The sequence below is a fragment of the Solanum lycopersicum genome, chromosome 1 (genome assembly GCF_036512215.1).
Source record: "Solanum lycopersicum chromosome 1, SLM_r2.1".
NCBI lineage: Eukaryota > Viridiplantae > Streptophyta > Magnoliopsida > Solanales > Solanaceae > Solanum > Solanum lycopersicum.
The window spans coordinates 83,393,775-83,415,069 of NC_090800.1; the positions used below are offsets into that span (position 1 = coordinate 83,393,775).

The 21,295-nt window shown below is 30.0% G+C and overlaps 2 protein-coding genes across 2 annotated transcripts; both read left to right on the forward strand.

Annotated features, from left to right (window-relative positions):
* The first annotated feature begins 7,985 nt into the window (after nucleotides 1-7,985).
* Nucleotides 7,986-11,130, forward strand: LOC101266976 (aspartyl protease AED3). The gene is made up of 3 exons (XM_004229983.5): nucleotides 7,986-8,621; nucleotides 9,910-10,384; nucleotides 10,484-11,130. Exons 1-3 carry the CDS (start codon nucleotides 8,127-8,129, stop codon nucleotides 10,843-10,845), a joined length of 1,332 nt encoding a protein of 443 aa, XP_004230031.1. The 5' UTR covers nucleotides 7,986-8,126; the 3' UTR covers nucleotides 10,846-11,130.
* A 1,552-nt stretch (nucleotides 11,131-12,682) lies between these two features.
* On the forward strand, nucleotides 12,683-14,039 carry LOC101267269 (U-box domain-containing protein 4). The gene has a single exon (XM_004229984.5). The coding sequence runs from the start codon at nucleotides 12,922-12,924 to the stop codon at nucleotides 13,855-13,857; it is 936 nt and encodes a 311-aa protein (XP_004230032.1). The 5' UTR covers nucleotides 12,683-12,921; the 3' UTR covers nucleotides 13,858-14,039.
* The last annotated feature ends 7,256 nt before the right edge of the window (nucleotides 14,040-21,295 follow it).

Sequence of the window (21,295 nt, forward strand, 5' to 3'; positions counted from 1 at the left end):
TTTAAACACTTAAAACAATTTTAGTTACATCCGAAAAGTCGATTAACTTCGATGGAAGTAATGACTCCTTTGTTTTCTCATAATGAACTTTATATATTTTTTGCATAGGCAAAGTAAAAGTGATCTTTATTATATTCTAATATAATAAAATAAACTAAAATTGAGTGATTATCAAAAGGAGTGTTCTCTCTTCCTTCTTTATTTAATAATAGCAAAGAAAAATGAAGCTATATATATGATTATAGTTTTTTTTCTTTCTTTTTTTTTTTTGTAAAACTCTTATATACAATCGAATATTATGATACTAGCCGGTAGTATAAGACCTCATTTGTTTTTATTAAGATTAAAATGTCTGAATTTGAATACACATCTAAATATTAAGATATGATGTCTAAATCTGAACATATAATAATAATATTGTTTGTTTTCAATATTTGAATGTGCAAGTAAAATTGAACATTATATTAATAAAATATTATAAAAATTTTATTTCGACAAAATATATCATTTTTTTTATTAAAAAGGATTAAAAAGTTTTAATAATTGTGATTTAGAGTACTATTTTTTCATTCAAAAATCTTGATAAACAACAATAGACCAAAAATATAATTGCAATCAGTGTTCTTGACACACGTCAATAGAAATACTTGAAAGAATTTATGATAACTTACCAGTTCAAGAGGGAAAAAATGGTATTTGATTGAAAAAAGAAAAAAAAAGGTTTTTAGTTATGAGATAAAAAGGCATGTCCAAAACAGAGAAGCGATTTATTATTTGATAGCTTCTCAAATGAGTATTTTTAAGAGTCTCCTAAAAATCTGAATAATTAAGATTGAGACCTCTATTAAGTGCAAACAAATGAGACCTAAATATTATTATCTTCTTTCGTTTAACTAGTGACATAATTTGATTTGATATAGAGCTTAAAAAATGAAAAAAACTTTTGAATTTTATATTATTAAACTAAAATTACGTTAAATATATATATAAAAAAAATTATTTGTGTGATCTTAAATATCTCACTGGGTGTGATTATGTCGGCAGATGAGTAGGGGTATTTCTCGTGAAGTTAAAGAAATTAGAAAAGTGGTGCCCATTAAAGAAGTGGGGAGAAAAGTGAACAGAAAAAGCACAATGTGAAAAAAGCTGTTAACTCACCACAAACATATTGCGTGATATATTCATTCATAATTCATAAAGAAAATGGCCTTTTTCTTTTCACCTTCTTTTACGGTATTTATTCATGATTGGAAAATGGAGACACTCATAGTGACCCTATATGATGGAGACTATTGGAGTGTTTAAGATTAATATTAAATAAAATATTAATTGAACAAAGATATCATTTATAATAATGAAAAAGATGTAAAAAGAATTTTAATTTTTAAGATAATTGATCCTTCACTATTCTAATAAATACACTAAAACTTTTACTATACGTTTTTATTTATATTGGTAATGCAAACTTTAATACATATAAATTGAAAAGACATACTCTATCTGTCCATTTTTACTTATCAAATTTTGAATCATTTTACTTTTCTTAATTGATAGAATTTCTAGTATTTTTATCCATTGCATCTTATTAGAAAATATTTGACAAATAAATACAAGCCGAACAAATATCAAATAATACAGAAAAAGATTTGAAATATATTCGAATTTTAAAAAAGACCTTTTGTCCTGCACCATACAATAATATGTTTTATAAGTATATATGTGTCTATATAAACATCATAAATATTATATTAGTCCGCGTGAACATATATATATCCTTAAAATACATTAATAAATAGTGTAAAAAATAAAAAATTATTTTCAAAATTTAATATTATCACAATAATTTTAGTTAAATTCAAATATAGTTCAAACTCATTACCCAATAACATGATACTGAAAACGCACAAATTAATGCATGGACTCTACTGTGATTGACCCCTTTTGTTACTCCATCTGACTTTCTGTTCACGTCTTTTACCTTCCATTTATTTTCCCTTTTTATAGTTTACTGCTTCTTTTTCCCCCTTTTAACTGTTTGAGTCTCACATGTACTATGCATTTTTTTGTCGGTAAAAAAAATTACCTACTACTACCATTTTTGCTATTTGATTTATTTCATGAGCTTTATTTTTATTTCTTTTAGTACGGATGATGCATAGATTTGATCAAAAAACTTAAATTATTTTAAAAAATTATATTTTTATTATTTAATTATATTTTTGAACTCATCCAAATTTTGGTTTACCTATCACATCTATTGAGTATACCAATTTTTCTAGTTCAATCTAATTGCACATATAGATTTTTACCCCCTTTATTCTGTGTATAAATTACTGCACATAATGAATTGACGAATAAAACAACAATTTTAGGAACTTGAAAATGACTTTGGCCTAATAAAATTAAAAAATGTCACCTTATTTTTCGAAAAAAAACGAACCAGTCATGAAGGAGGCAGTTGTTCTTTTTCTCTGTCAAAAAATAAGAAGTACAGTCACATGGCAACACACTTGTTCTACACATTGCCATTTTCTGTAACTGACAAAATTGAGCAGTTGAAATATCTCGATGAGCTAAACTGCACAGTCAAGGCATTGTCTATTTTTGTTGTCTTTCTATACTTAAGCCTTTATTTTTTTGGTCTTACTAACCTGAGTTATGATGCATTGCTGGAAGTGTTTCACCCTTAATTAGAGATTTCGATTTTGAGTCCTCAGATGAAATAAACTATGTTAGGAGCGCTGCTTCCAAATAAATCCTGCAGTGTACGATTCGATTTTAGTGAAAGCTTTAATGTGGACTCCAAACACACACCGAACAAAAAACCTAAAACTAACTGTTATTTTTTTGTGTTTTACTTATGTCTATTTCACATTTATTGCCAATGCTTAAAAGATGCAGAAGAAGGTAAAAGCATATTCTTCACCGACACTCAATACCTCCTTTGGCTTTTCTTGGTTTGTTTTTTTGGGAGTTTTATAAGATTAACGATGGATGAGTTGATTTTATGAAATATGGTTATATGCGTTATCATTATGAAAAATGTTATCAAACGTGTCTCAAAGTAGTTAGACAAAAAATTATGAAATTATTCCTTTTATTGTGGGGTACTAAATGAGCCTTTTTGGTTTTCCCTTAACTTAACTTGTTATCAAGTTTCTTCACACTCAGTGTTAAGTATTCATATTAAAGTCTGATTAAATTGAAAATCTTATATTGGTGGTAAATATTTCTTAACAAAGATAACTCCACACCTAAAAGACTCAAACCAAATACCTCTAGATAATAATAAAGAAATAACTTACCACTCCATCATAATAAACTACTAAAATTATTAGTAATTATGATAAATAAATGTGTTTCTTCCATAAAATATCAACCAAGTCTTTTCAATGTGGGAATTTATCATAATAGAGCTAAAGAATGAAAGTGAGGATTCGAGGTTTGCTTGCACTTATCAACGAGAGAGGTAGTAAATTCAAAAATTAATTTATGAAAGAATCTTGCAAGGCAAAACATTTGAATGTCAACTCATGTTATAAACCCAATATAAACATTAGATTAGAACGATACACAGTAATAACTGATCAATAATTCAAAGCGCTTAGGCACAAAAGTGTGTAAGGTACGTTGGGTGTCTCTTGAAGCCTAAAAGATTCCCCTTACTCCTCCATTTTATTTCATTTTCAAAACTTAAGTTTAGGTGAAGGAGTCTTAATTAACTCTTCGAATTCACATGAATTAAGGAAGCTTCCACCAAAATCGAGTATTCTCGCCAAATCAGTAAAACATAGTTTCATATACATTTTTCAATACTTAAAATGACTATGTGTTGTTTTCATTTTAATTTTGTGGATTCTTAAAAGTCAAATATGTAGTTAATGTAAACACATGATCTCTATCTCTTTTTTTTCCCCTTTTTTACATAGAGTATGGTTATCAGTCTATCAGATCGAGTTCTTAATTACCACATTTGAATAATCACTATAATTAATCTTCTTTTATTGTTCTAAGTGTCCCTACTCTTAACTTGTCTATTAGTGATTGAATATCTCAATCATTCTGAGGACTGACAGTCTTTATTTGCCTCATGCATGTGATATGTTCACTAAATTTCATACTAGTAATATTCTCCAATGGTACGTTAAATACCAATTGCAAATGATATATCCCACGCAAAAAATATTTTCGCTACATAGATGCCATATCTCAAAGACGAACTCAGAAATTTATATAAAAAATTTAAAAAAATTCTACGATGTCATCATTGTAATATTAACATATATATGACCTTAATAAATATTTTTGAACCCCCATTACCGCTACATTTGATTTTTTCTTATAACCAAAACAAAAAATTACACAACCTCCTAAAATAGTATGTTTTTGCGTTATTATGCACAAATTTTTCTATTTAGTCTCTGTCCCAAAAATAATGGCACATTATTATAATTAGAAAGAACTTAATTTTAATTTTTTTAATAATGAATTATGATAATCCAAATATTTAAAATTATTCAGATTATAAACTTCAAATATCATATTTTGTATATGTCTAATCAAATAATACTATATGATAAATTAAAACGAAACGAATAATAAATAGAATTATTTGAGTGGGTCTCTCCCTTGTTGCCTTTTGCTTTTTCATTTATGCTGTTGTTGGGGTTAAATCCATAATCTCTGTCCCAATGTAATACTCTATTGCCTCTTATGATTCCCAAAGGGATTATAAAGTGTGATTTCAGAGATCCATTTGGTTATAAGAAAAACATCAAGACTTTTGTTCACTTAATTTAATTTTATTAATTTGAACCCCCACCCAAAAAGAAAAAAAAAATCTTATTTTGCTTTTATTAGATATTTTCCTTTTGATCAAATTTTACCTATCTTTTTATATTTATAAAAATTTCTTCATTTAAATTATATTATATATGTTTAGGAAAACAAATTCAAACACTTGACAAAATTATAACTAAAATAATTCCATTTTCAACACTAAATTTAAATTTTCAAATAAAGAAACTATATTTATATATGATAATTAATGTGTAGTAGCTCGTATATAAAATCTATTCCATCACATCGATTATGTATCGATTTTGAGATATTACTAGAATAAATTTAATTGTATGTTATCAGTTAAATTAGTCAAGTTGGTACTATTATAGCATTGTAGGAAGTGACGAGGAAAAAAAAAATATACGTTGAAATGTCACACTCTTAATAGAGAGTCAAACTTGTAAATAGTTACAGTAATATGTACTAAAAAAATCTATTTACTTACAACGGTACTCTGAATTTAATGTGTACAACATTTCAATGGGAAATAAACGTTGAAACTTTGATATGAAGTGGATCATCATTATTCATTTCATGTTTCATTACCCAAAAAAAATTAATTGCATTGAATAATAATATAACTACGCTTTAGATTAGGAAGCTATTAATTAATTAATTAGCTAGGGCTAGTGTTCTAGGAACTTCACTATATATGCAACTTATTTTCTTAGTATTTAGTTACTTGTACTTGCAGCAAGACTTCAAGAGATATGTATAGATGAAGAAAATGTTCTAACAATTAATAATATAGTTAATAATTTCTTGTCTTTATAAGTTATATATGAATAGGATAACTATTAAAAATTCATTCATCCACTTAACTCATTAGAGTAAGTAAATCATGTATAACAAATAACCTAACAATCTTTCGATCCATGTAACAAATACCTTTACGATTATCAGACGGTGATGGAGCGATAAATATTCTTTTATTTATAACTAAAGATTTTAAATTTTAAAGTCCAATGTGAAACTTCACGACACATTTCAAATCGAATCGAACTCCATGATGAATATCAAACCCAAAACAAAAAGAAAATTACTACTAATTTTTACTTTTAAATCAAATGATCCATATAGTACTTGCCTTTAAGAGAACAAAGTTTTTCGTTCTCCTTCAAATATTTCTTTCTTTTAGTAGGGTGATTGGATATGATATATAAGCAGTGACGGAATCAGAATTTTTAATAAGGGATTCAAAATTAGAAAGAATAAGCACATTATCTAGTCGAAAGAGATAATTTTAATTATATAAAAATAATAGAATATATTAAACTATCAATAATATATATATTTTTATACACTCTACCAAACGCTCTAGAGAGACGCTAGAAAGTTAGTACTAATTGTAATAAATTTAAGACAAAACTGGATCTGGCCAAAAGCAAATCTGATTTTGACCAACATACAAGTGGTGTTATTAATTTATGCATGGCAATATAAGAACTTGATTAGATATTTATAAACAAATTAGATAGAATGTTATAAAAAAAAATTAACTAGTGTTTACTAAGCTTGTTGCTTAATGTATGTCCATAGTTTCATATTCCATTGGTCCTCAATAGATGACAAATTTTAATTGAGTACAATAAAAATTGAATTAAGAAATTAATATTTATTTATTTTATGTGGAGAACAGAGAGGTGAGGGGCATGAGATGATAAAAGTAAATGGAATACACTCTGTATCAAACTAGACATCACACACTGCCCTGCACTTCACTCTTACTCCCAAGTCCCATCCATGTTCTATATAAAAAAAGAAAAATTAAATTATAAATATATATTATAAAAATATATGACTAAACGCAATTTTAATTTTAATTTTTTAAAAAGTAAAATGAATACTAATATTTAATAGCCAAATGCCTACTTAATTTAAAGGAAAATGTCTTCAGGATTATCGATTGGAGCTCTCAATTAGGAAACATTTAACCTTAAATTAATTTTTTTAAAATGTATTTTTGATCCCATATTATGTGTATGTTATATTTAGATTAATTTTAGAACTCTACTCCCTAGTACTGAGAATTAAGAAATACAAATCGAATATACTACAACATCAATAGTATCAATTAAATTAGTGAAGATTCAAAAGTAGAAGGACCACAACAACAATAAATTCAGGGAAATTGCACAAAGTGCGATCTGAAAAGAGTAAGCATATGCAAATTTTATCAATATCTTTAAGAAGTAGAGAGATTGTCTCCGAAAGTCTTTCAACTCGAGCAAATCTTATCAATATCTTTAAGAAGTAGAGAGACTATCTCCGAAAGTCTTCCAACTCGAGCAAATCTTATTAATATCTTTAAGAAGTAGCGAGGCTGTCTCCGAAAGTCTTCCAACTTGAGCAAATAAAAGGGTCTGATATACTCCTCAATTTTGCCATTTGGAGCTGATATACCCTCGTTATGAAAGGGGCTCATATATGATCTTATCGTTATACAAAAGCTCACATATACCCCGTCCATTACAAAATGAGCTCACATATACCCTTCATTTAATGGAAGTTAAGAAAAAAAATTAGTTCTAAATTTATATTTTTTACTTTTAATTTTTTTAGGGGTGTAAATGATTCTTCTATCAAAGTTCAAGATATATTTCAACTTTTTTCATACATAAATTATTTTTTGACTTCTTTTATTATAATTGTTTGAGTTTCTTATTCTAATTTTATTTTTTTCTTTCATTCCTTAGTTTAAAGAAGAAAAAATTTAAACTATTTCTTTTGTTTATATAGTAATTTAATTTTTGTATTCGAAGAAAAGAATTTGGTCATCTACAATAATTAAGTTTTACAAAAATATTAGTGAAACATAAATAAATTTGATTATCAATATAATAATTAGTTATTGAAACAAAAAAAGTCAAAAAAAATGTCCGGCGAGGAAGAGATTATATTTTTTAGAAAAAAAAATAAAAAATTAGATTAAAATAATTATTTTTCATTTCCGTTACAGGAAAAGAGTATATGTGAGTCATTTATTTATAAATATGGTATATATGAACCACTTTCATAACAAAAGTATATCAACTCTAAATGACAAAGTTGATGGATATATAGACTCTTTTTATATATACTAATAACAAAGTTGTGCAACACACACATATATATAAGAAACCTTAACATCATGAAAATAGGACTAAAATTGTAAATGGTTTAAAAATCATAGAAGATCAAACTCAAAATTAATCAAAAAGATAATGTACACCCTTCCTCCATTATATATAGAGGTAGGTAAACACCCTTAAACCACACCAAAACCCAAAACAAAAAAAAGCCAAATGGAGGGCTCTATCAATATTCTCTCATTATCCCTTGTCTTAATTTTGAGCCTAGCACAAGGGGGACTAACCAACCCCAATTGTGCCAAGTTTTACCATGACAACAAAGACTCATCAACACTACAAGTCATTCATGTAGACAGCCCTTGTTCTCCTCTTAAACAACAACAAAATGCACACTCATTATCATGGGTGGATAGTGTTCTCCAAATGCAAAATAAGGACACAAATAGGCTACAATTCTTGGCTAGCCTTGTTGCTGGTAAATCTTTTGTCCCTATAGCTTCTGGTAGACAAATTCTACAAACACCAACTTATATTGTCAAGGCTAAAATTGGGACACCACCTCAACCTTTGTTGGTGGCTTTGGATAATAGTAATGATTTTTCTTGGTTCCCCTGTGGTGGATGTGTTGGTTGCTCTTCTAATGTTTTTTCATATGACAAGTCTACCACTTTCAGCAATGTTAGCTGTGAACGTGCCTCATGTAACCTGGTAATTATTCCCTCTCTTCGTTTTAATTTATTTGTTTGATTTAACAAGGTTAAACATAAAATTAATCATTTTCTTTCGGAATAGACTAAAGATGAAAAGTAATACAAACAAATTGAAATGAGAAAAAATGAGCTGTTTTAATTTGTTTGATTGACGATGGATTTAAGAAAGTAAAAAAAAAAATATTTGACTCCTTCCATTAGAAATTAAAAATACGTAAAATGTACTAAAATACGAGTTTTGCGTGTCTCATGAGAAATTAAAAGGATATGTAGTAGTACAACTTATCCTCTTCTTTCTCATTTCCAAGTTTAAGAAAGAACCAGAGGCTTTTGGGTTTATCAAAAGTGTTTTTATTCATAAAGATGCTCGTGATGACATTGATAACTATAAGAGCTTTAGTTAAAATATAAAGGGAGTATTATTTAATAAAGTATTGACATGTATCATTTTTGTCGTAACAAATTAAAACAGAAAAAGCGTCAACGAGAGTAACATTTATGCAACATATACAGGATTATTTTGTGTTTTAATTTAACTTAGCATAAAATTAAAAAAAAAACTTTTACTTTATGATTTTAACTATGTCATTGTATGTTGGAATTAGAAAGTTATTACATAGAAAATGACATTTATATTTGAATCAAGACTAAATAAAAGACATAAATTTGAAAATGACATTTTTTTAGAAATAAGAATTAAAAGGGAGACATAAATTGTGTAGTAGTAACAGAATGAGTAGATTTAGTAGTTGTAACTTTAAATATTGTAGGTACATTTCTTCTATCATGGAATATCAACCACATATTTGTTATTTTTTTGGATAAATATGACTCTTACAAAGATAATATTTGAGTGAAATAAAAGCTTAGCTAGATCCATTCATACTTTGTTTATTTAACAATAAATACATAGATTTTTAAAAAAAATAAGGTTTTAACTGTGTGTAACATTAATTTATTCAGAATTAAAAAATATGATTTGCTTCCATGTTACTCGATGAAAGAGCAAAATCCGAAAAAAGTAGGTGGAAATTAGATTAAGCTAATCATTCCTTTAAGATCCTGTTATACTTGTAATTATTGGTGCAATAGCTAACGCGCTTGATACAGCGCGTGAAGCCTGAAAGTTATTCCTTGCTTCCTGGCATTGTCGGTAACAATGCAATCAGCCGCAGTGTTATCCGGCCCGTGACTTTTGTCACATGATGATTTGATCATACATTTTTATTCTTTTATTAATTAGAATTGAATTTTTATTAATAAAGTAAAAATTAATATTTATTCAGGTACCAAGACGGGACTGCGACGCAGCCACCTGCAGCTTCAACCTAACCTACGGTGGTTCGAGCATAGGTGGAACCCTCTCATCGGAAACATTGGCACTCGCCACCGATCCGGTACCCGGATTTCTCTTTGGTTGCGTAAAAAAGATCTCCGGCAGCAACACACCACCTCAGGGTCTATTAGCTTTGGGCCGTGGTTTATTATCATTTATATCCCAATCTGAAAGCCTCTACAAGTCCACATTCTCCTATTGTTTGCCCAGTTACAAATCTCCCAATTTTTCTGGCACACTTAGATTAGGCCCAAAAGGCCAGCCACTGAGGATTAAAACCACACCATTGCTAAGAAACCCAAGGAGATCATCCTTTTACTATGTCAATTTAGTCGGAGTTAAAGTCGGAAAACGAATCGTCGATATCCCTCCCAGTGCATTCGCTTTCGATTCCAACACCGGCGCCGGCACAATAATCGATTCCGGTATAATCAAATTTTTAAATTTATTTCTTGTAAGTAATATAACACTAATCAGAACTATAATACTAATTTTAATTATTTTTTTGTGTGTGGAATTGTTAGGCACTGTGTTTACCAGACTCGTTGACCAAGCTTACACGGCGGTGAGAAATGAATTCAGGAGGAGAATGGGGAGGAACGCGACGGTGACATCACTTGGTGGATTCGACACCTGCTACACCGTCCCTATAACAATTCCAACAATAACATTTATGTTCGCCGGAATGAACGTGACGCTGCCGCAAGACAACTTCCTGATTAAAAGTAGCTCAAGCAGCACCACTTGCTTAGCCATGGCTGCTTCACCTACCGATCCAGTGAATTCCGTGCTCAACGTGATCGCCAGCTGGCAGCAACAGAATCATCGGATTCTCTTTGACGTACCAAATTCTAGGGTTGGGGTTGCCCGTGAAACCTGTAGCTGAAAAACAAATGGAGGCCACTTACTTAATTGGGTTTTGGATTTTTATTAATTAAGTTTAATCATTTGATGGGACCTTATTTTTATTTTTATGTGTTCTTTTTTTAGTTAATTGTTAGAGGTTTGGCACTTTAATATTGTCGGGTCGGTGCATTTTCGTTTTTTGGATTTTTATGTGTTCACGGGTTGAAATTAATACTTCCCTGTTTGCAGATACTTTCTTGTTTATTAGTTTCCTACCATCAATGGAAAAAATAAAATAAAATGATTACTGGTCCCTTCATTTCAATACTGATAGATATTTATTATTGGTCAAGACTCATGAAGTATTTACTGTTTGTTTGATTGGTGAACAAATACGTGCACCAAATAATGGTGATATTATTTAATGAATATATTTTTAATAGTAGATGATTAGTTAGTTGGATTAAAAATTTTAATGTAATATTTTATATTCAATTTAATTTTTAACCGACCAAACAACTTTCGAATTTAAAAATCCTATTCCCTATTTAGTTGTCCACTTTAACAGTGACACACATATAAAGACACCAATTATTTAGTTACAATTTTATTCTTACCTTAAAATATTATGCAATTCTTCAAATATAATAATATATTTTCTGGTTCTAAAAAGTATGCATTACATCTTAATAGTACAAAAAATTTTCTAGAATTAAATAAGGGCATATTAGGAAAAAAATTATTGTCTTTTCTTGATTTGTTAAAATGGACAAGTAAATAGGGACATAAATAAAAAAATATATAGAACAATAAATAGAGACAAAGAGAGTATCAAACGCGAAATAAAGTGATAATATACTTAATTTTATGTGTGAATTTATCGAAAATAATTTCTAAGACTTATCCTTAATTGCAACAATTAAGTGATTTTTTTTTACCTTGAATTGTAATTAAAATTATCTATCTTGTTATCCTTTATTCCACCTATCAATTGTATTACTTATATACATAGGCTTTTTATATCATTTATATTTATTCACGATATAAAAATACAAAAAACATTTAGTAATATAGTATTTGATAGTATAATGCATAGATTTATACTGTAGATACAACCATTAGACTACTATAATTGATAAAGTATAAATTCATTTTCTATATTTGATAAAATATAACTAATACAATTACATGAATTTTATGTCTCTACTATAAAATACTATCAAAGGGTAATACATAAATACAAATTAATAGAAAAAGGGGGAGGGAAAGAGGAATACTGTTCTCATTCCGTCTCCCAATAAATATAATAGAAAACAAGAACTTTTATGATCTCATTTCTCATTTGGTCATTGTTCATTTTGAGGAAGAAAAAAGAGAAATAAGAGAGGAGAAAAATGTAACAAAGGTGAATATATAATTAGAAAATGTATTCTATTTAAAGTATAATTACTTATAATAGATACATTACATATTTTTTGCTCCATCTACTATGACCATAATTCCCAAATGTCCCATAATGTTTCTTATCCGCCACCATGACCCACGAGTCCATTTAAACATCCACCTTCCCCGACTTATTCCACGGGATAATAAATATTCAAAATCACCAATCTATCTATTTCATGGAGAAAATCAAAATTCAAATTCTCGATCTTAAAATTAAAGTAAAGAATAATTATTAAGATTTTTGATCTTAAATTTTAAAGTAAAAAATATAAAATTCTCTAATTACTTATTAATGACTTCATATTACATTTGGTAAATACCTTACAAAGACATGTTACTACAACAATATTGAGAGTGACAATTTACCTGACTTCACCCCAATGCCTTATTGTTATACTTCATCATAAAGGTTTTTTACCAATTCTAACAAGTGTCACAATTTTCATTTAAAAAGTCCAAATGGGTAGTACTTTTCAATCTTTTAAATGTTTTAATTTGGAAAAGATGTCTGTACACAAACCACGGCACACCAAACTCTGTAACACAAAAGTCAACAATGGAGTATTTATATTGTTGATGTCTATGTATATCCAAATTATATAAAAGCAATTTCGGATTAGTTCAACGAATAGTAATGCTGAATTTGCTCTAGAAAAAAATATCATCGGAAATGGAGGTCAAACGAAGGGCGGTGAAGAATCTCGTTACGAAGCTGAGTTCCGTATCGGAGCAGACACGAACAGAAGCAATTTGTGAGCTGAGATTGATTTCGAAGAACGATTCCGATAGCAGACCGTTGATCGCCGACGCCGGTGCGGTTCCGTATTTGTCGGAATCGCTGTACTCGTCGAATAAATTGTCTCAGGAGAACGCAACTGCGGCGTTGCATAATCTATCAATTTCTCATAAAGACTTGTTGATGTCGACGCGAGGGCTCCTTGATGCTCTCTCTCACGCTCTCCGGAATCCGTCTTCTCCTTCCGTCGCTCAGTGCGCTGCTGGTACCATTTTCAGCTTACTCACTGTCGAGTCGTATCGGTCTATTATTGGGCACAAGCGTGATATCCTTTTTGGTCTTATAGACATAATAAAAAACCCTAATTCGGATTCTAGAACTGTAAAAGATGCTCTCAAAGCTCTTTTTGGTATTGCGCTTTACCCGATGAATCGTGCTCATATTATTGAGCTTGGAGCTGTACCTCCGTTGTTTTCATTGCTGTGTAATGATGGTAGAGCAGGGATATTGGAGGATGTTACTGCGGTGATTGCTCAAATTGCTGGTTGTGAGGAGAGCTGGGAAGCGTTTAGGAAGATATCAGGGGTTGGGGTATTGGTGGATATGTTGGATAGTTCTACTGGATCAAGCAATCGAACTAAAGAGAACGCGATTTCAGCGTTGCTCAATTTGGTGCAATGTGGCGGAGAAGAGACGATCAATAGTATTCGTGGCATAGTTTTAGGGGCAGTGGATGGCATAATTGAAGTGGCAGAAAATGGAACGGATAAAGGGAGGAGCAAGGCAATGGCGTTGTTGAAGATACTTGATGTGAGTTCTTGTACGTTTCAAGAGGAGCATATGGACTACTTATCAAACCATTCGTCATGAGTATGTCAAATATATCTTTTTGGTTATGCTTGTATAGATATCGTTCGTTTAGATTTGTGTTTGTACTCTTTGTGGTATTATAACACTGAATGGGGTGTGAAAATGTGTTAATGTGGTTGTAAGAATTAGTTTGGATTGAATACTAACTAAAACAAATTGAATAACCACCTGATTTAATTAAATCCTCGCTTTGCCTGTTTCTAAGTTGTGGATGAAACATTTCGTTATTAAGAATTTTGTATCAACAGACTATTCTGAAATGTATTGCAGTGGCTAGGATATTGTTAAAAGGGCCATTGCATTACCTGTTTGATGATGTAGTGTTATTACCCGGGGTGAAAACCCAGAGAGTAGGACCTGAATAATTGTACATACAAGATGGTTTGCCCATTCTTATGTGTGCCATTTCACTATCCTTCATAACTTATAGCAGTAGTGTGGTTCATCAATGTGTAACTTCAATAGGTCTATATCTACATGTCTAAACCCAACAACTTCCCTTTCTCTTTAGCTTTTGAAATATGTGTATTTCAAAATAATTAGTTGTTCAATTTGTAGATTTTCATTCTTTCCCTTCAACCAGTTTGGAGCTTCAAATGAACTTAACTTAACCTTCTAGGATGGGGGGCAGTTATTCCACATTGTTTTGGGACAAATCACACGTTATGTTTACAAATGGGAACATATTTTTGGACTTGTGACAACTTGAAAAGTAGTAGGTTAGAGCAGATAAGAATGGACAGACAATAACAAAACATTATCTCCTCTCTCTGCAAATTGGCCACAGAACAAATGTGGGACTTGGCACAAATCCAATTTTATGAAGTTAGATATGTTGACGAAGTTGAGTTTGATTATTCTCTGTTACTTTGACTTACTGTTGCCTCAAACCAGAAGACTTCCCCTTCTCCATTTCCTCGTTTCTCTCCTCATGAATGTCACACCAATGTTCACTGAGCCTAGCATATCAATTTAGCTTTTCCTTTCATTTTGAATACATGGGAGATGGACTTATTTTCTTCTTCTCGTTTTATGCCTTTTTTGTTTAGCTTAAATTATATCCGCTGTTTCCTGATAACTCCACAGGAGAAAGAACCCTTTGTATCCTGGGAGAAAGGTGCTATGTAGTTGTAGCAGGACTATCCTGTTAGATGCATACATGCACGAACACCCCCCCCACCCCACCCCCACCCCAAACGCGTTCGCTGCCTGCAACGAATGGCGTAGCCTGTGAGTGTAATACTGCAGAGCATTAGCCTCCCAGTGTGAGGGTTGTGCAGCCTGTGACATGGCTACCATCTCCAAATGCGAGGCTCCTGCTTAAACTGTTGTCAGCTAAAGAGGGAATTAGGAAAAAATGTGGTAAACTTAAAATTTTGGAAGGATATGAATTGGAGTTGGAGAAAGATTAAGATTCATAGAAGAATACTTACCCTACTAAATGTGGTTATTTTACCTTTAAGCCAATGTAGGTATTGCTGCAGGGAAGAACATGGTATCAGATTTTTCTCTCTTCTAAAGGGCTGTGGTACTCTCACTGTATCGTTCCCATCTCGTACATATTCCAAAAGCACATGTTTCAATTTTAAAAGTTGAATTTAAAGCATGAAAGGCCGACTTTGTTGGGGTTATTTCTAGATTCTTTTTCATGTTTAATAAATGGTATAACAAAGATTTACAAGGGGACAAGAGGGGAATAGAAGGTGAAAAGGAAAGGAGATGCTCGATAATGACTCCTGAGTGCTGCTTACCCAGAAAAGCCCACCTTATTTAAAAATGATGCAATACTCAAGAAAAGCCTCCTCTATGAAATCAACTGTTATAGTAGGTGATTGATTATATGCCAACTTCGATTAATTCAAGGACACCTGAGCTGATTCATCATGTTTGCCTATATTGTGGTTAGATTAGGTTGGTTTCTGCATTTTTAACAACTAAACCCCACTTGTTGTTCCTTCTTAGCAATCCTTTTCTTGTTTGCTCTATGAGAGAGACGCAGTGTGTGTTTTGTTGAATGAACATCCCTACACCTTTGCCTTCCAATTGAGTTCACACTGGTCTTAACACATACATAACAAGAGACAGTTCTATATTGACACAAAACTGATTTGACATGATAAGTTTACCTAGGGCCTGGGGGTAAGTTTTATGTAGACTCAGTACTTTTATATCTGGGACTAGTTTTCTATACAACTCACACATATTTTGCAGATTATTCACGATATTCTGTTTAAGACTTTCGGCTACAGAGGCAATTTGAAATGTATTTGTACCTCGTAACCTTGAAGAAATGCTCTTTGGTGCATCTAATGTTGGAGCCGTATCTGCTTTTGCATGTTATTTGAGTCATTTTACGAGTTATCATCACTCAATCCTCCTGCTAAAAAGGAGTTCAACAGAAGCATCAAGACTATCCTCTATTTGTTTCTGTTTTCTGATTCAGATGCAAAATGTCCTAGTGAAATTAGTAATGAGTTTGCTATCCTAGAAGCTAGACTAATAGAGTAAAGATTCCCTCCATATAATAGTTATTTTACGCTACGTAAGGACATGGGAAGAAACCCTTGACTGTCCTCCGTGCTTGATCACCTCTGATTCTATTTCTTATTCATAGATTAAGATGATGTTAGGTAAGGAAAGACACTGACTTCCTCCCTCTCCAACTTATCAATAGTTTCTTCTACTCTTTTGTCCAGACTATAAACCTAATCAAATAAGCACAGGCTTCTTGATGGAGAAAAGATCTGGTCCGCCTACATAATATCTTTGGGTTGATTGTCAGTCCTCACGTGTACGTGAGAAGTCGGCAATATATGTGGAGAATAGGGGAAAAGGTGAGTGGAAAAGTGAGCAGCTAATAAGTTGGAATGACGACAGCGCATTCTCTAGTGGGCTAAACAAGAGGAAAGAAAAAGGGATATCAAACTCTCATTTAAATAATAATCTTCAAAAGTTTTCGATACCAACTTTCTTTTCAAGTATCACTGTAGCACTTCCAGTCATAGTCATAACAATATTGAAGGTAGAAAATAGCAGCTATATACTCTTCAACAACAGTTCGTTTTAAATAGTTATAACTTACAAATGCTTTTTGCAAAGTTAATATATCTTTGCATCTCTTAAGTGGATGATAATATGCTTTGTCAAGTGCTCATTGATACTCCAATACTATAAAGTGAGATATCTCATCTCATCAAAAATAATTAAAAAGAAAAAAAAATGACAGGTTATATTCATTATTCGGTACTTGTTATTTTACTGGTCCAATGTTTTTTTGGTATAATTATTTCAGTGTGTTATACATGCTAATTCGATTCAATTTCACTTTTCTCATCTTGTTCTTCACGAAAGTATATCTCTTCTATCTTTTTCTGAAAAAATCGTTCATAAAAAACGAAACACTTCGTATCGATTTCTTTTAAAAAAAGATTCAAACGCTAAAGGATAAAAAGATCATATCAGTTTTACTACATCTCTTGATTACTGGTCCAATTATCTTAAAATCATGCTGTAAGACCTATTAAAAAGAAAAAAAAATACCTTTTATTTTGAAAAATATTTAAAAATGAAGAGTTTATTTTAATTTTAATTATGAATAATAGCAGGGGATGGTGTTTGATAAAATGAAGTGGGTGACAGTCCCACGTGAGTGACCACCAATTTATAGGTGGATGTCATGGTTGGCTTCATATCAACGCTAACAGCCAAAAGATATATGCCCAATACCATATTTCACCAAAACAAAAGTCATAAAACTAACACTACACATATTCACTAAAAAGATAACACTAACAAAAAGTTGCAAGAAAAGTTGGATTACCATCATTAACTCATTTGACAAAGTTAACAACACTTCCCCTATCGTTTCGTTAGGCACTATACTATGTCTTGCCATTTTCCATCTCTCAATAATATGATAGGAATAGAGTTAAAAACATTTTTAGTTATAATAAAATGACAGATTAAAAAGAAAAAAAGTATTGCATAAAATGTAACGGAGAGAGTATCAAATACATGCATTCAAAAGTAGAAAGCACATTGATATAATGGTATTGTATCTATCTTTTACTTTCCGTCTATGCAAAGTGTAGTTAATAGTGATTAATAAGATTCTAAGGAAATAGTTAAGTATTTAAAAGTAATTAAATAGGATGATTAAGATATGCCGCGTCCATTTAAAAATGTTTACACAGTCACAGGTGTCGATTAAAAGCTTGATTTGGGTATTGGGATATGAAATGAAAGTGGTTCAATATATATCTTTAAACAATCCAATAACAAGATTTTCTTATGTCACTATGAAATTCCATGATTCTCCTTAATGCACAAGAATCCTAAAGTTGACAACCTTTTGAAACTACAAAGAGTTGTTCTTAACCCTACACTAACCAATTTCTCTCCTCTTACTAGGCCACTCCATCACTTTTTTTTTTTTTTAGTGATTCAAAGTCATATAGGCCGGAGATAGAGGTTGCTTACCACCTAAATAATTCTTATTTATAATATTCTTTGTATAGATATGGCGCTTGGAATTGCTCAAACTCCAAAAGCTCATAACTCTGAATATGATAGCTTGTAAACTAATGTGCTCTTCCTAAAACATAATTGTTAATGGATCTTTTTATTTATTTTTCGTTATTCATTCTTTTCTTTTTCTATGTGAAATTATTTTTAAATTTATGTTTCTAGTAAATTTTTTATTTTTTATTTTATATTAGAGTGTCTATCAACATCTTTTTGCCAACCATTGTCATCTATTTCAATAATAATTAATAATTAACATATACCTCAATTATTTATATAATCAATTTTAACATCTAATAAGTATTTCATTTGTCTTCTTTAATATAATACCCTCTGACTTAACACAATATTTAAAAAAAAGGATAATTTTTTAAAATTTAAAATTTAAAATAATTTTTATATATTTGTGTGGTTATAAATTACTTTATTAAGGGTAAAAGGAAAAATTTAAAATTAACTTTTATTTTTAATTATAATAAGATATTATTTTAATGCTGAATAAAATTTTGACGATCGAACAAACTTTCAACATGAGTTAGGCGAAAGTGGAAGCCTGATTAAAAAAAGACTACAGAAGCTTGCAAAACCTGTTGTGGTTGGTGCAAGGCTTCCATTGAGAAGTAGGTCAGCCAATGAGATTCTGTTGCGCTTTTGTGATCATCCTATAATATGTCCATCTACATATCACAAATCATTTATTTTTTTGCAAAATAGAATTCTAAAAAAGCTTTTCTCAATGAAATATTGCTCAAGAACAGACACAAGGCTTGATAGAGTTGTCTTTGGTCTTAGTTGTTGTTAGAGCTTGTAATTGCGATCTATTTCTAAGCTATAAAGGAAGTGAATCCGGAACCTAAATAAGCTATAAAAAAATAAAAATGATCAAAATAAGTCACTATTTTAGAAAATAACTGAAATAGGCTTAGGCATTTTGTTCGCACTTGTGGAGGTCTGAATCTTAATCATTCAGATTCAGCCTATTAAGTACGTTTGATTTTTAGGTCTGAATATGAATCATTCAGATTCAGCTCATTAAGTTCATTTGTTTTATTTTTTAAAAAGCTTCTTAATGGTCTGAAGAGGTCTAAATGAATCATGGTTATTATAACTTTCAAAACTTTTTTTTATCAAAAGCGATATATTTTGTTGAAATAAATTTTTTATGATATTTTATTAATTTAATGTTAATTTCACATGCATATTCAGATATTGAAAACAAACAGTATTAATTCTTTAGTGTTCCGATTTTGAGACCACATCTTAATATTCAGATGTGTATTCATATCAAAACACCTGAATCTTAATGTAAATATTAATATTCAAATGTGTATTCAAATTCAAATCTCTTAATCTTAATGGAAACAAATGAGGTCTTAGTGGAAGAAAACACTCCACCATTAGTTTCATAAAGTGTATATTTTTATATATAATGAAACTATTTATTACACTTTATATAGTGTAAGTTTTCCTTACACTTTGCAAAGTGAAACTTTTTATTACACTTTATAAATTAGAAGAAAATCTTATACTTAGCAAAATTCCAATCTTGTTGAGGTAGACCTCTACAAAATATAAATAATAATAATAATAATAATAATAATAATAATAATATAATAATAATAATAATAATAATAATAATAATAATAACGATGATGATGATGATGATGATAATAATAATAATAATAAGAAAAATAATAAATAATATAAATTAATGAATAATTGACAAAATCAACAAATAATAATCGAAATATAAGTATTAAGCATTACCCGTTACTTTTATTAATAGTTTCGTTCAAATCAAAATCATATCAACTGGTAAAAATATTTTGATAATGAGTCATGTTACGAAAATCAATAGATTGAGTTATTGAAAATTCATCAATGCTATTACGATTTTCTAATCAGGGATGGACATTGACCGATAAAGGAGAACGTTGTTGACTAGTATTAGGCTGCTTTGTAACATAGATTTCAAGTATTGTTAACTTGAGATCTATGTAGTTATTTGGAACCCTCAAAAGTCGGTCAAGGATTGTCATTATAAATAATCCACTCTCCAAAATTTACTTGTCCTTGTGATAAAAATGAAGTAGGGTATTTTCCGCCTATAGTCAAATTATAATTAGTATTATTTATATCAATTCTTTTATAATTTGATGAAGGAAATTTATGATATCAGACATTAGTTGAATATTTAACATTGTGTTTGGGAGGACAACTATAATAAATGATATTTTCATCATGTATAATTTCGTTATCCCAATAAATTGAAACTAACTTTTGAGGTAGAAGACATTTTTTGTGAATGAAATGAAGAAAAATAGAAGAATAAAGATATTGAAGGTACTACATTTGAATATCCTTAATTATAGCTTGGAGGAGTCTTCAAAATAAATAAAAAAGTACGTAATGTAATAATTTTTTCCGTTTTTATGATATGTCAAATCAATATGATTATATAACAAACATGACAAAAGTTTCATAAAGCTTCAAAACCTGAAAAATATTTCTCTTTGTAAATATAATTTTTCCTTCCATTTTATAAAGTGTATGAAAAAGTTACACTTTATAAAGAGCATAATACATATATTAGATCCTAAACTTGATTTCAAATTTTAATTTTCATCTCCAACTTTCATTATGCACAAACAAGCACTTTAAGTAACCAACTTTTAAATAAATAAACACATGAGTCCTAGATGACACAATACACGTAGGACACCACGTAGGACAAAAAATGACATGTAGGACATGTGTGTCTATTTGTTTAACATTATACAAGTTTAAGTGTCTACTTGTGCATACCCAAAGTTCAAGGGCATAAATGTGATTCGAAACCAAGTTAAAGGGCATATTTATATATTATGCCCTTTATAAAGTGTAACAAATAGTTTCATTATATATTAAAATATAC

Excerpts from the sequence above, each read along its gene's own strand:
- LOC101266976 (XM_004229983.5), top strand. The coding sequence starts at position 8,127 with ATGGAGGGCTCTATCAATATTCTCTCATTATCCCTTGTCTTAATTTTG. Across the intron at positions 8,622-9,909 it reads AACGTGCCTCATGTAACCTG|GTACCAAGACGGGACTGCGA; the intron begins GTAATTATTCCC and ends ATATTTATTCAG. Across the intron at positions 10,385-10,483 it reads CGGCACAATAATCGATTCCG|GCACTGTGTTTACCAGACTC; the intron begins GTATAATCAAAT and ends TGGAATTGTTAG.
- LOC101267269 (XM_004229984.5), top strand. The coding sequence starts at position 12,922 with ATGGAGGTCAAACGAAGGGCGGTGAAGAATCTCGTTACGAAGCTGAGT.